Source organism: Chenopodium album, chromosome 4 (genome assembly GCF_948465745.1).
Source record: "Chenopodium album chromosome 4, dcCheAlbu1.1, whole genome shotgun sequence".
Classification (NCBI taxonomy): domain Eukaryota; kingdom Viridiplantae; phylum Streptophyta; class Magnoliopsida; order Caryophyllales; family Amaranthaceae; genus Chenopodium; species Chenopodium album.
The window spans coordinates 76481208-76497210 of record NC_137837.1 but is presented as its reverse complement, the minus strand read 5'-3'; the positions used below and the strand labels follow the sequence as shown (position 1 = coordinate 76497210).

Below are 16003 nucleotides of genomic sequence, written 5' to 3'. Positions count from 1 at the left end.
CAAGAACATGTGTGACAATCAATTTCTCTTGTTTAAAATTTATCTTGGCAAACAAATGCTTTAATAATTTATTCATAAGAAAAAAGCTAAGAATTTTTGTTACTGCATCAATTTCTTTGGTGCAGCAATTACCTGCATCACACTATGCATGAAGAAGCTACAGCTACATCTGATTAACCTTATACTCATCCATGAACACTGATAAGGCAATCAATTGAATTCCGGTGGAAAGCAGAACAGTCATGCTACAACTTCTCGTAGCCTCATAGTTTACAACTAATCATTATACAAAATTTCCAAGAACAAAAATCTAGCTCTAAGCCAGAGCTATGAATCTACACCTCTACATTTTCTATGGTATATTGTGATCTCTCAACAATCTAATCAATGATCTTTCTATACTGTGCTAGCTGTGAAAAGGGAGATAACAAAAGGCAGTGAGAACGAAATTAAGAGACCAAAGATGGGTGTCTTCACTGTATAGTCTGTACTGAATAGTAAGTTTCTAAATTAACCTATCTATGCGGACAAGCCAGTGGCATCCTTAGGTATCAGAAAGAGAAATGCCAGGGGGATGAATGAACAAAAGAACTGAATGACGACTCCAAGAAGAAGGTTGTCAAAAGAACCCGAAGAAATGTTCAAAATCGATGCCAACCAAGCACCAACAAATGAGCCCACGGTGGATCCAAAGTTGTTTATCGACATGAATAGAGCAAACAAGGTCCCTTCAATGCCTGGAGGACACAGCTGTCCTGATAAAATCAGAAATGGCATTAACCTGGTTTCACAACAAGAAATGAAACCATGTCAATATCACAGTATTTAAATAAAGAAAAAAAAAAGGAAAAGAAATCACTACATTAACAAGCAAGCACAAGTATTCCTGACACAACCAGTACTCCATCAATCTCAACTGAAATGTTTTCCTCACAAATGAAATCAGAGAAGAAACAGAGAATATATAACAGCATTCTTTCGAAGTGAAATCAGAATATAATGATATCAAATGTGGCTGGCTGACTGCAACAGACAGCAAAACTATGGGAGAAAATCCACAATCAAAAGTAAAAACTTCAAAGTGAAATAAGAAAATAACAGTGTCCCATGCAACTACAATCGACTGGTTTTGTGACTGTGTCTCTGTGTCTCTCCCCTCCCAATTGGAAATAAGGTGGAGAAGCAGAAAATACAAAAAATAATGTACAAATGTCTGAATGAGTCACCCAAGATGTTGTCTACAAAAAGAAAAAAAAAAAAAAAACAAAGACAGATGCAGGTTCTGATATGCGAGTAATAATAGAAGCTTACTTGAACTGGTTGATTGCGTCAGCAACTGCAGTCCCCCATAAGACCAACATTTTATCTGAAATCCCGAATGCAATATTTGCTCTAGAAACTAAAACCATGTCTATGATAATTAGCAAAGACAATGCAATCTGGGCCCACCTGCACAGCATTTTTGACAGAGCATCAGACACATCACACACAGTCAGTATGTGTACAGAAAGGGAAGAGTGCAATAAACAAGAATAAGCATGTATGCAATAAAATTCACAAACTACTTACATAAGAGTTTTTTGTAGCTTCTTTCTCTTCAAGTACTTATTGTAAATGGAAGTTCCAAGCATCAGGCCTAACCAGCCCACAACTCGTACATTTCCCAGGAAGGACGCATCCAAGTTCAACAACTCAGTCTGATAGTAGAACATCACAGTTGAAATGTTGGGGAGGGTAATGTGTGCCAAGAAAAACCAAGCCATGGGTCTAGCCTTCCAATTGAAAATAATGATTAGAGGTTGAACACATCCATCATGCATAATGGAAAATAAAAAAAATTATTAACATGATTCACTTCACAAGAGACATGAGCACGAATGAACCAACATTCTAAACATGATCTTATCAAGACATTATGGTGAATTGGGAAGAAATGATGCCAAGGAAAGCAAGGACCATTTACCTTACAAAAAATTGACCAAACTTATGTCAACCAAGTTTACCAAATCAAGCCAAGATTTCAGCCAATACAACATCGTCTTAAAAAACAGAGTCCACAGTCCAGACCATATCATGTCACCATACTAAAATTCCAAAATCAAGATATCTTTTTAGGTCACACAATCTAAGTCATTTACCTGTTGACGGTTATCTAATAAAATGGCCCAAAAACATAATGTTTAGCTTTTTGGTGCCGATGAGTAAAATTATTACTCCAAGTAATTTTCTTACCTCAATATGATAGGCTGCCTAAAAGCATTGAATAAACTGTAACTGGCAGTCTTCAACGAGTAAAACCATTGTAATGCTAATGACTTATTCTTGACTTGCTTTGGAGAGTTATTGAACGAAATTGCTTTCTTTCTGCTTTTTTGGCTCTTCTTTCTCCTTGAAGTGCTAGTTTTGGAGAAACCATTAGTTAGACGGTCCACATTTGCTGCATTATCATCACCATTACTCATATGCAAGCTTGTCGAATTTGAATCTTCACTTAAATCTTTGGAATTTGCAGGACTCTCCTCAACCAAACCACAAGACACAAGCTGTAAAGCTGGAAGAATGGCAAACAGCAGAAATATGGCATCTATTTGCAAGTTACTCAGTACATATCCTCCCAATAAACTCCCAAAGATTCCTCCCAAGGCCATGGACATCCAAGAAATTGACTGAAGATCTCCAGCAAATGCAGCCCTATCAATAAATAAATAAATAGATAGATAAATAAATAAATAAAATGAAGTGAGACATAAAAATATTTACATATATGCATCTGGCAGAAGCAGGCTGGCAAGCAATAGAGAAATATTATGATGTTTACAAGAGCTCTTCATTTTATACTAAATCTCGAATCAGTTCATGCAACTAGAGCAAAGAATAAGATTGACATTAATATACATACCTCTCAAACCTTACAGCTTCTGCAATCATTGCATCAGCTACAACATCAGCCATGGCAGAGCCTATATTCTGTGCTGTTAAAAAAAACATGAGTGGCACTTTGGACGATCTCAGTGATGCATTTAGGCCTAACATAATCCATGGCACTAGAGATAGCACTGTCGAAATAAATAAGTATGGAGTCCTTCTCCTCCCTCTTATGGGTATACAATCTGATATAATTCTGCAAACAAGAGCAAACCACAAGCATCAGCAACAGAAAGAACAAATATACAGAATGCTCTATTACCCTCATTATGTGAAGCAACAAAGGAAGGTACTACTTAATAGCTAATGCAAATCTACATGGTAAAATTATACCACAATATTACTTTAGCAAATATACAGGATGCTTCAGTACCCTTCCCCAAATGTCATTATGTGAAGCAACAGGGAAAGTCATTACTTAGTAGTTAATACAAATCTGCATGGTAAGATTAAACTACATTATTACAATACTGATAGAAAAATTTAATATCTTGATTACATGCATAATCAAGAGCATGCCAGGAAAACACCACCTTTTTATCAACAAATATTCAGAGACATCATAAAATCTTCATATGGATCAAACTATATGTTCAACATACGGAAGCATACAAATGGATGTTTATTTGGGGAAAAAAAATATTTCTTAAAATTGAATCCTTGGAAGTTGGTTATGCATTGACAATTCCCTTGAGGATTACCTCGTGCGAATGGATCCCTTGGCAATTGGCACACTACGCAAAAATGAAGTGTATACTTTGACTTAGTATGCATATGCACATGCCAAGAACACTAAGCTTGTCTAAAATAACTAGAATTGGCAGTATACGGGTACAAGTACGTCTGTTTTTATAGGAGTAGCATACTTATTCAAAAGTAATAATAAAATCATACCCATATAATGGTTTTATACTCCAAGGAAAAAATGCTACCGAGGTTACAAACTGGGATGCTGCGGGAGACAGCTTCAGATCGTCCTTTAGATGGTAAGAAACTGCTGTCCACACAAAGGATCTAAAACCCTGCATTGGACAAATTTCAAGGACAAAAGCCAATCATTAAAAACAATAAGGAAGATTCAGCAGCATTGCTGCAGAAATTCCAGGCCCCAACAGCACTAACACATCACCCCCCCCCAAACCCCCCTAGGCCCCCACCCCCCCAAAAAATAGAAAAAGGGGAAACAAAAGGTCACATAAAACTGACGAATGGGAAGAGGGTATTAGTGTTTGCTCCATTTCTGACCCTTAAACACAATATTCCTGTCAGAACATAGGTCACTATTCTGTCATAGTGTCATGTGTCTAAGTGGAAGACAGAGTGACAGATAGAGGGTAAAAGCTTGATAACTATACTCCAGAACACTGATGAAACCATCAGTTTAGTTTAGTAAAATGCTAAAGCAGCTTAACTACACTTAAGGAGAGAAGTAATAGCCAGATTAGCCACAACCTACAAAGATATATACATTCTATTATCTATAGATAAGTGTATTGCAAAATAAAATATCGGATATCAGCAATCAGTGTTAATTGTTCGCAGGCCATATCCTGGGAGACACCTATACCCCCTCACAAAAAGGTCAAGAAGATAGAATTATGAGGCCTAATCAACATTATAACCATTGAATATATGACCAAGATTGCAAATATAAATCAGCCCTAACATTCAGGTAAGGAACCTTCTTAATAAGAATAGCTGCTCGCAAACACAAGGGTTGGCCCTAATTAAGTATTTTTCGCTTTTCTTAATCAGACTTTGCTATCACTCTCTACAGTCTACACTGGCATAGGATTACTTTTTCCTCAACAACTTCACTCCCACACCAATGAAAACATCTCTCTTGTTTGTAAAACCCAATACCCAACTTACTCCAAAAGACAAACATAGATATGCACCGAGACTTATGAAGACTCATAAACATATAAAATAACCTCTTTAAGTTAATCAAATCAATGAAAAGCTTCAAGACTTCATACACCAGAGCTACCTGCACCAATGTGCTGCATTCATAGCTGATTTCTCGCCCTTCCAAAGCATGAATATGTCTCTAAGCCAAGCACAAACTTTAATTCACCTATAAATTTGAAGCGCCACATGTCTGATCTGATTTTTTCAGCAGAAAATTGTAAGCTACCAATCTACCACCCCAGCAACAAACTTTGGGAGGACATTACATCCAATCCTCTACAAGCTATGGAATAACTTATCATTGTAGCATGCTAAATTGATGTGCCAACCACATTCTCCTATTAGACTCAATATGTTTCATATGTGTCCTATAAGCCTATAGATCAGCATCTCTACTAGTCTTGGTCCCATCCGAAAGCAACTAAACAAAATTTTCTTAACGTTACCATCAATTCAAAAGTTCCACCAACAATTTCTACCAAGGTAATTTCTGTAGAAAAATAAAAATACCCTAATGAGGCGGCCGGGTGTGAATCAAAGCCAGGGACTTCTCTACCTCCTGAAGACCTGAACCCCAATACTTTCCATATCATTAAAAACACATTCTTCTACCCCATCTCAAGATTGGCTGATCCAACTGGAATTTGCCAACTCTAACCAATTCAAATAGGCCAACTATAGAAGATTAACCATCTACTATGATCTTAATAAAAGTATCTCACTTCATAACTCCATCAACTACTTACTACTTCAGGCCAAAATCATTAAATCACAACGACTTTTCCTATAAACTGGCAAATTTAAAAAATTAAGTAGCAATAACCATGAACATTATCAATCCTAGGTCTAAAACACAAACCCAGAACCACATAATCGCAAATTTAGCCCAGATAAATCTAAAATTAATTAAATTTAAAAAATCACACCCCATTTCATAAAACTAAAATGTCATCATACCCAGAAAAAAATAACAATCAAATTTCCCAAAATATCGTCAACCCAGAAAAAAAAAATTGAAAATCATAGAAAAATTAACCTGGGTAAAGTAGATCAAACAAATGAGCCATATGAAAGAAGCCCCAAAGGCGGATTTGAGCTGCTTCGACCATTCTATCATCGTCGATTTAATTTTTGCGCCAAATGATCAATGTCTCGACCTTTGAATAATAGCTGCATAAACCCCAGAAATTAAAATTAAACAATAATAACTACTGGGAATTTTTTGTATAAAATATTTCATGAACTCGTCAAATTCATCAGCATTTGAAGTTTTTCTGGTGCGAACTGTTTTCTGGCAATATAACGGGCGAAGTTAGTTTTTATTTATAAATAAAAAGGGAAAAGAGTTGTAAGAAAATTCCAGCAAGGATTGAGGGGTGCACGTGGCGGAGAATCATTGGGTCCTGTTAGTTGTTCCCTCCCTTTCATTGGTTTATTGAATGAAGTATTTGTTACGTCCAACTTTGTGAAAACTTGAGAACAAACCTATTGACAATAGGGGTAGATCATTCAATTATGGATGTTTACTATTTACACTTGTTACTCCACCCAAAAAAAAAATCATAATTGTTTACTTGCTTTGATTCGGTTACTATCTTGATGGAATAGACACGTATAAGTTGACTTTGAGTCATTACGATCTCTAATAAAATCAACTTCGAGCCCTTAGAATTAGAATGGTTCGTGAGGTTTAAGTCTTCGACACTTAAATTATTTCCCCAACAATGTATATTTGAGAATATGTGAAGGGGAGTCACCTTTCCCCCTAAGGCAATATGATTTATTTGGCCCATGTTTGCTCTAGCCAAAAATTAGTTAGGTCTCAACATCTAAGCAACATTTTCTTTTGTGACTTTTGTTAGAGTGAAATTAAGGGCCTATTCTCTTACGTTGAAATTCAGTTCAGTTCAGTTCAGCTCAGTTCAGCTCCGCTCCTAATTTCCTTTTCTTATAAAATATTCAGTTCAGTTCAGCTGAGTTAAGTCAACGAGAACAGGCCCTAAATGGAAATTAGCTTGGTTGTTAAATGTAAAGGGGCAATATTTTATATGTGATCGAATCTTGTCTGAAGCATTTGACTACTTTTACACAATTTACTTAGTTTATACTTTAATTTATAGCATGAAATTTAAAAAAATAAAAAATAAAAAATTAGTTATTTCTTATTAAATTATAAGTGAGATTGATGAAATAATGCATTGGCATACATAAAATATGAAATAGATTGATGAAATAATGCATTGGCATACATAAAATATGAAATAGATTGATGAAATAATGCATTGGCATACATAAAATATGAAATGGTGCAAGTAAAAAGAAATAGATTTAGGAGTAGGTAGGACTTTACTAGTTTAGGGTTTACGATGTTAGGGCTTAGATTAGAGTTTAGAGTTATGGTTAAGGATATAAGTCTATGGTTTAAGGCTGAGGGTTAAGTCTTAAGGGTTAGGGTTTGTTTAGAGTTGAGGGTTAGGGTTAAGAGTTAAGGGTTAAGGGTTAAGGTTTGGGTTGGATTTAGGGTTTATGGTTAAGGCTTAGGGTTTAGGGTTAAGGGTTAGGATTGGTTTGGGTTTGATTTAGGGTTCAGGGTTAAGGGTTAGGGTTGGTTTGGGTTGTGTTTAGGGTTTAGAGTATTTAAATTACTGATTTGTCCTTATTTTTCTTATTCTATTTTTGTGAAATTTTATTAGAAAACAATAAATTAAAAATAATAATTCCAATGAAGGTTCTCAATTAAAAAAAAATCAAAAGATTAGATTCACCACCATTTAATAAGATCAACCATTTAGACTGAAAATTGCCTAGAAAAATGAAAAAAATAAAATAAAATAGCCAAGCAGAAGATTTCCTTTCGCCATTATCAAACTGAAACTAGGTTTAAAAATATAAAGTAGTTGTAAAAAAAGTATGTGGACCATTTTTATTCGATTTTAAATTATAGGAAAATAGAAGAAATTGAAATGAAAAGAAGGGTTTATATTTCCAGAATCTGAAGACATTGATCTTGTTTTCTAAGAAAGAGGGAAAAAAGGGTTAGGGTCTGTTCTTATAGACTGAATTCAGTTGAACTGAACTGAAATGAGTTGAACTGAACTAAACTAAACTGAACTAAACTAAACTGAACTGAAATGAATATTTTATAAGAGAAGGAAATTAGGAGCTGAACTGAACTAAGCTGAGCTCAACTGAACTGAACTAAGCTGAGCTCAACTGAACTGAACTTCAACGTATAAGAACAGGCCCTTAATATGGAGAAAAATCAGGGGAACGAGAGGAGAAGACAGGGGAATTAGAGGAGAGAAATAACGGGAAGAAAATAAAAAAAAAATAAATAAAAAAATAAAAAAAAACTGGGGAATTAATTAGGATATTAAGTCTGTATATTGTGGCCTTCCGTTATGGTTGTGCAACTTATAATTAATCTAAAAATTTATTTCAAAGAGTCAATTTGGTTAGCTACAGGCCTACACGACCCGTGTTTTTGTTGTAATTATGTTGTGTTTTTTATATGCAGCATTATCTTAATTTATTATTTTATCTTTTACGGAGTAGCATTATTTTAATTTGTTAATTTTTAAATTTTTTTTATGATGATTTTGTTTTTTTTTTTTTTTTTTTTTTTGAGGGGATTATTATGATGATCCATATAACTCTGAAAATATACTTCCATGAGACCTTGTGTACATCTAAATAGGCAGATGCACACTTAAATTATATTTCCATTACAGGTATTTTTAAGCAAGCTTGTATAATAATATAAACCTACTAAACTTTAACTAATCCGAATTCAATTCGAGCTTGGTCAGGCCTCATTTAGAGGAAAGTTCTCCCAACACATGTAACTGATTCAAACACTTGTAATTTTCATATTTATGAGCTTAGTGGGTTTAATTACAATTGTTGGTTAGGATGTGGCAAAACTCCAAAATACTATGATTTCCAAGTATGCACAAATCCCTATATTGTTAATAAAAATTAGTGAAGTTGAGGGCACAACTTAGACTTTTGAAATCGCATGGGCACAGGTTAGAAACCGAAAAAATTTGGGGGCATAACTTAGAAAAACCCTTTTTTTCTTATCGAACCTTGTATATGGCAAACTTCAACCTCCTTTAGCCTTAACTGTAGCAACGATTCATTATACTCACACAGGCTGTCTAAACAAAAAAAAAATACATATATATATTCACACAGAGAAAACGGAATAATAAGTTAAGCAGCAATTTGTCTATTTATCTTCAATGTATGCATTGCATACAGAGTATTACACACCATTATGTAGCATGTTAACTTAGCAGTACATTGGGGTATTAGCAAACTGGTAAACAAACGGCTTAAGAGTGTAGGAATAACCAGAAGGACGCTTATAAGTGAACTTGACTCCAGAGCTGCCATCCCCAAGATGATTACACCGCTCATGAAAACTACTGATTGGCCGTGCTAGGCATGCATCCCAGCGTTCACTTTCAGACATTGTTTCTGCAACTGTATATACTCCTTTGGAATCAGTGAACGCCTGATAGTTCACAACCTCCCCAGATTTAGTTATGCACAGGACAGCCACCTCAGCCCCTGCATGAATACAATTATGAAGTATGACAAAGTTAGCTACTTCAGCTGCTACCATAGCCAAGGAGCTTCTATGCTGTATTTGCCTCCTATACATTTGATCACTACATATTTTCTTTTTCATTCATGCATTGCTAGGCAAGCCCATGAAATAAAAGAGTTAATTACACCTAGTTTTGGTAATTTAAGCTTCAAAAAATTTGTCCTATTCTTATCTTATATTAGGAACTAGAATGAGACATGCTCAATAGTCAATATAGCAAGTGAATGGAACCTCCTACCATAGCACATGCCACCATAAGCAGACTAGCACCATTTGGCAGCAGTACAGCAGCAATCACGTCAACAACTACTAACTTCTAATAAGTATAATTTTAATTGACATTTGAATCTCTATCTAATATAGTACTGAATATGTTATCCAGAATCAAAAGCATTTGGCACATTTCATACTGATTGTAGCTTTTAGCTTCATTAAAGGCGGGATGTAAATAAGCTGAATGCTAAGATGAATCTATCTCCTAAGAATAATATAATGACATTGTTGGTAGAGAACAGGCACGTATAGGGATGATGGGTTGGCTGTTAGATTAACCAAAATAGGATAAGAATCCCCAAGATGGGTAGCTTCAAAGGCCCAAAACAGCAAAGAAAATATAATTAGTTTTTCAAAATCACTTAAAAATACCTATCTGTACAAGTTTTGATGAGTTTATAGTTTGAGATCACTGTACAGTTTACACGCTCCTAGAAGAACATTCATGAAAGCCCCTAAGACTTGCCCTCTACTCAGCCAGGATGCTACTGCAATCACAAGGATTGTTACAGTACTCGTCTAACCACATTCCCACAAAAGCTCTTTTCTAGACTTTGAGTTGTTTGATTTAGTAAACAATTAACAAAAAAGAAGCCTTCCATCATATGTGAGTGTCCAATCAACTTCTCAAAGTTCAACTTCATCCATGAAATATTATAGACCCAGTATCCACCTCCAAAGAGCCACCTTTGAGAGTTTGAGGGTGTAAAGAGGAGAAGAGGGGACAAGAATGAAGCACAGCAGGGGGCAAATCAGCACAATGTGACAAAAGTCATCAAGGAAACACTAAGGGAGTGGCATCCTTGGTCTGATTATTGATGGTGAAGAGTCGTAGAAGAAATAGCTAATTAAGAAGTAGGTTACCTATTGTAATGAAGCTTGTTTATATAAAGTTGTAGTAGAATTAGAATGTGAAGGATTATAGCCTAAAGCTACTAGTTGAGAGTAGTAGCCAAGCTACCTTTTGTAAGCTTTCAAGAATTATCAAGCTTTCATCTTGTTTAATTCTTACTGTTCGTATGATATTTACCATAAGAAAACCAGTCTATTTCATGAGATGAAATCTTTACAAATCAATCTCAAGTCCAATGGATATCATATAGAAAAGACAATGATCTTTTGGTACAGGTGTACAACAGACATGGTTGAATGCCCTTGAATAACCAAGTAGTCCCACATCACTACAAGAACAATATTTAGTATGGATTTTGTCAAAGTTCAGATTATGCAACAAGAAAGTCCCACACATAGAGCATTACAAACAAAAAATTGAAAATGCGCGAAATGTATTTAGAATCCATTCCCATAAAAATTCAGAGTAAGCAAGTCTGCAATGCCGGAAGGGATTCATGAAATACATCCTACATATATCAGCTAATTGATCACTTTCCCATCAATTGATCACTTTGACACTTTCCCACATCAAAACTATCCTCAATCAACACTATCACCATATTTCCATGAGTATAATAATAAGCAAAACCCATATACTGTAATTTGATCAAGAAATCAATGAATTACACTTAATTAAGAAGTACTAGTCAATTATTAGTAAAAATGCAATCAGAAGAAACCCCATTTCACACTGTCGGCAACTCGGCAATACCTAAAACAGAACAATCAAAGTGTCGGCAACAACAAATTCCACCAAAATCAGAACATACTTTTGCTAATCCAAAAACCCAATTCATATAATCCATAAAACTCGATTACACTACATACCCATCAAAACCCCCCAAAAATAAGCAGGAAAACATTATTAAATACATAATCAGAAATCATAAAGTAATCCATAACACAGAATAATAGGAAAAAGATGATACCTTGAAGAACATGATCTTCAGGGCCAATTGAAGAATCCCCACAAACATCACAAACAACTCTGCCTTTAATTTCACCAGTCCAAGCAATGGCACTAGGAGTCAATACCAGTAGCAATAAAAAGAGAGTAAAAGTAGTAACAGAAAGTTTGAGATTATGACCAAAAATGGATTCTTTCTCCATTTTTATTGGCGTTGTTGATTTTCGGAAGACCAAATAATCCTGATTTTCGGGGTTGAATCCTGCTTCTGGTATTGCTTTGATGGAGTTCAACCAGTTTGTTTTTAAGAGGTTTCCTTGTTCACTTTGTGTGCACTTTTCTTTTGTTGACCTCTTCTCAAGATTTTCAGTGACTTTGGCACTTTGGGTAGTTGGGACTAGGGATGTCAATATTAAGTGGATATCCACTAACCCGCTCCACCCGCAATAAATAAATGGATGAAAACCCGAATTAAATGGATGAAAAGCGGGTGACGGATGAAGCGGATGATGGATCGGATCGGATATGGATGATACTTTTTTCACCCGCTAATCATCCACCCACCCGTTTAACATATATTAATTTTTTAATCTAAGAATTTTAATAATAAAATCTGAAATGTGCAAGAAAATTATATGTATTTTTGTTGCAAATTAATTTTTCAAACAATATATTGTTATTGTTTCCTTTTTAATTAATAAAATTAATAAAACTATTGTACAAATAACCGAAAATTAAAGTTATGTGAGTTTTTTTCAACTTTAATACTCATCCATTAGTCATCCGCTCCACCCGTTTCATCCGCAGATGATGGACGGATGGATATGGATGATGGGTGAAGCGGATGATGGATGGATGTGGATGGAGCGATTAGAGTAATGGATGGATGCGGTGAAGCTCCACCCGATCCGAATCCGATCCATTGCCATCTCTAGTTGGGACTATGAGAGAATTTGGAGTTTTTGGACTCTCTCTATTAAGGTTGTGTTAGCTCATATTTTTCGTTTATTTTAATATAAAATTAATCTAAACAAGATTTAATTCACTTGGTTTTTACTTGTATTTGATCTTATTACTTATTCTTGTTGTAATTTGTAAATTGATAATTCTTATTGGATCTTATTTTTCCGAATCATCTTATAAACTTATAAAACCTGAAATACTACTTTCGTTTCATATGAAATTTTTGAAACAAAGAAATTTTTTATTTCCCACAAATTATACCCCATGTTGCAATTAATATAAGAGTATAAGACGGAGTTAATAAGTGAAACTAAGGTGAACAAAGTCCTAATATATGTTTGGATAGAGATCATTTGTTTAGATGACTAATGTAAGGAAGAAAGGGGAGGAAAATGGAAGAATCTATTTTCCAGTCTTTGTTTAATAAACCAAACCCCTCCATTAGAGCACAGCCATCCATTGCCCAAGGCAATGGTGGTCATACTATATTTAATTAATATCTCTCTCTTTCACCTCACTCATGCCCAATCCTCATACCTACTTATACCCATATACTCCCATTAGTTGCCCTATAAATTTATGGTCACAAATTTTCTCTTTCCAATTTTTTCTTCTACTCAATCACTTATAATTACTTAATTAATTTTTTAGTAATTAATAATACTAATAGATTAAAACATGTAATCAATATAAATTAAAAATAACTATTAATTTTAAATGTTAAAACTACTAGTGAAACGATAGTATAGATGTAATAATATTATAATACGATAACAAATTTTAAATTAGTACTAGATATAAAAATACATGATTATCTAAATCAAGATAATTCTACAATTGCAATATTTGATGAAAAATATTAATCCGTAGTTTGTACAGATTTACCATAAATTATCACATAAACAATAACTTTGCAAAAAAAAAAAAAAGTAAAAACTACTAGTCCAATAAAATGGTGATAAGTGGCGCTTTCTAAGCATTTGCCCACTCTTAGCCAAAGGTCATGGCCATGACCTGGGCAATGTTTTTCTCTCTCTTAAAATAATATTTTTTGATTTTTTTTAATATTCTTTTACAATCTCTCTCCTCATGCCCAGCCTTTGTGGGCAACGGATGACAATACTCTAAGTGGAGAGATTTGGAAGGAAAATGAAAAGTGACCTTCTCCCTCCCCTTAGTCCCTTACCTCCCTTTCCCTTCCCTTCCCTCAATTTCCTCCCCCCCCCCCCCCTTTTCCTTTACTATTGTTATCTAAGCATAGTGTAAGTTGGTTTAATTAAATTAAAGTAACCAACCCGTATTGACACTTGCTTCATGATTATCAAATACAAGCATAAGGTACTTAGATTGAGCATTGCTTTTTTTTTTTTTCCTCAATTGGAAGTACATCCACAAAAGTCACTTTTAAATCAAAGTTACAATAAAAAACAACTTAATGTCAATACAGCTAAAAAAATGGAGTTGACCACCCATTTAACATGTCAACTTTGAGTATTGCAAATCCTAACTATTCCCAATTAGTTTTACAATGGGTCAAAATTAGCCAAAAATAGAAACACTACTTGGTCCATTATGAATTGGGCTCAAATATGGGCTTGATAATTTGGTATGGTTAGGTTAATCACTCATCTATCATTATTTCTAGGCGCCGGTATTATATAAACCAAACTAACAGATTACTATCTCCCATTCCCTCTTGTTCTTCAAGCTTCTTCTATGCTATGCTATATCAATCAATCGCTTTTGTTGGTGAGATGTTCTTGTATTCTCGCCCTTTTCTGTTTCTTCATCATAAATTCATATTGCTCAAATATTATGTTGTTATAACTGTTGTTTTCTGTTGATTATCAATTGATTTTGCCCCATTTTATGCTAAATTACACAGTGATTTTAAAGTTTTCTTATATTTTGCCAAATTAACATCTTGAATCTCTTTCTTATTTGACAATTAGTGACCAATTAATCTGGGTTATAATTCAATAACTGCCAGTTTTCATCAATTTTGTAATTCTCAAGGATGGATTTTTCTAAATGATTCAAAGTTTGAATCTTTTTCATTAGATCTTGTTATTTACTGTGTTTGGTAGTCAGAGGCTATTGCTGTTGTTAAGGTGATTTAAGGTTAGAAATGTACCACCTTTGTGAGTTTAGTTGTCACATTACTAGTTCAAATTACGACCATTGGAGTTTGTGATTAGGTGTGTTCGTGTCATTATTTTCTTTCATTGAATTTTATAGATTACATCCCAATGAAGAATGACTTATGTCCAAAATTAAAAGTAGTGGACTGATACATTCATGATGAACAATGTTATTCTGAGGGATTCTGTAATTACTTCAATATTTTCTTAAGATAAACTTAGTTTTTACAAGTGATTTGATTATATATAAAGGGCTGCGTGCTAACAGGGGAGAGTGTAATTACTTGACTCTGAAATACCTGTAGGTTTTCTACAGGGTGCCCGGCAACGCTTGCCCGAACACGAATGAATGGCATCATAGTACAGGCTTGTGCTTTGGTAATGGGTGTTTGTTTCAACTAGCCTACTTACTATGTTCTTAACAAGCCTGCCTCCAAAGGCCATTACAATCTTTAAAACAATCGTGTTCGTTTATTGAAATTGGACTCTCGATGAGTAAAAGAGAGCAGGCGAAATGATGAAATCAGTTGAGCTGAAATTCTTTTATGTGGAATTCATTCATCTGAAAATTATGCCTTCAAAGTTCTCTGATTGCTTTGCTCTCTTTTACTCAACATTTCATTTGTTGTATTTTATTTGGGTTGTGAGCACCAATTAATACGTAGCTTGGCGTGAAAAATTTGTCAAACGCTACACGAGCTTGGTGCTAAAGCAAAGTATATCTTCTCTAATTTTGGCGTGTGCTTTTATTCCATGGCTAATCGGCAAATTGGTTAGAAGAAAAAGATGATCAACTTCTACTTTACTTTAACTAATGCTTTGTTGTATAGTCTTTGTTCTGTCTGAGTGGCTTGCTCTGAATCAGCTGAAAATGGACATCCTTGGACTTATAGGCTATGTCTTAGGATATGTTTTAATTCAGATTCAAGTAAAATTTGGTTGTTGTAATGAAATAAAGATGTGTGCAAGTGATGTGAGTCATGTGACTTATAGGCTATGTTTTAATTCAAATTCAACCAAACCTATCAAAGATATTCAAAAATAAGTAGACACAAATTAAAAGATACGGAGTAAAAAATAAAATTTGATATGATCAGATCAATTCTGAATTAACCAAATATTTGCATAAGTAAACCATTTGAACACTTGAACATACACCCGGTCGACCTCGTACTGCTCGCGGGCTTCGGGAGGAAATTTGGCCAAAAGGTCACGACGGCCCTCTCCATGGTGAGAAGAGGCTCTATCTTAGAACGAAGATCGGCCTTCTGCCGGGCTAACACATTAATACCATTTAAGGGAACATATTTTGACCTCAATTGAAAAAGCTGATTGAGCTGAATCTGATAATTTATGAAAGTTCAGTCTGTTATT

The 16003-nt window shown here is 34.6% G+C and overlaps 2 protein-coding genes and 2 non-coding genes across 5 annotated transcripts; 2 read left to right on the top strand and 2 right to left on the bottom strand.

The window, feature by feature from the left end:
- Positions 1-258: 258 nt before the first annotated feature.
- LOC145627335 (putative folate-biopterin transporter 4) lies at positions 259-6205 on the bottom strand. 2 transcript variants are annotated; one of them, XM_081679728.1, is made up of 7 exons: positions 5873-6205; positions 3820-3947; positions 2900-3121; positions 2233-2691; positions 1570-1767; positions 1312-1449; positions 259-781 (listed from the first exon to the last, which is right to left on the bottom strand). In XM_081679728.1, the coding sequence occupies exons 1-7, from the start codon at positions 5951-5953 to the stop codon at positions 520-522; spliced, it is 1488 nt and encodes a 495-aa protein (XP_081535854.1). In that variant the 5' UTR covers positions 5954-6205; the 3' UTR covers positions 259-519. The 2 variants fall into 2 exon arrangements, with proteins under 2 accessions (XP_081535854.1, XP_081535855.1); XM_081679729.1 differs by lacking the exon at positions 3820-3947 and having other exon boundaries at positions 5873-5925.
- Positions 6206-9024: 2819 nt separating this feature from the next.
- On the bottom strand, positions 9025-11919 carry LOC145627334 (uncharacterized). Its single transcript, XM_081679727.1, has 2 exons — positions 11548-11919; positions 9025-9411 (listed from the first exon to the last, which is right to left on the bottom strand). Exons 1-2 carry the CDS (start codon positions 11726-11728, stop codon positions 9131-9133), a joined length of 462 nt encoding a protein of 153 aa, XP_081535853.1. The 5' UTR covers positions 11729-11919; the 3' UTR covers positions 9025-9130.
- A 2811-nt stretch (positions 11920-14730) lies between these two features.
- LOC145629824 (small nucleolar RNA R21) lies at positions 14731-14814 on the top strand. The gene has a single exon (XR_014111958.1). It is a non-coding gene; the product is annotated as a small nucleolar RNA R21 (small nucleolar RNA).
- A 323-nt stretch (positions 14815-15137) lies between these two features.
- On the top strand, positions 15138-15225 carry LOC145629822 (small nucleolar RNA R160). The gene has a single exon (XR_014111956.1). It is a non-coding gene; the product is annotated as a small nucleolar RNA R160 (small nucleolar RNA).
- The last annotated feature ends 778 nt before the right edge of the window (positions 15226-16003 follow it).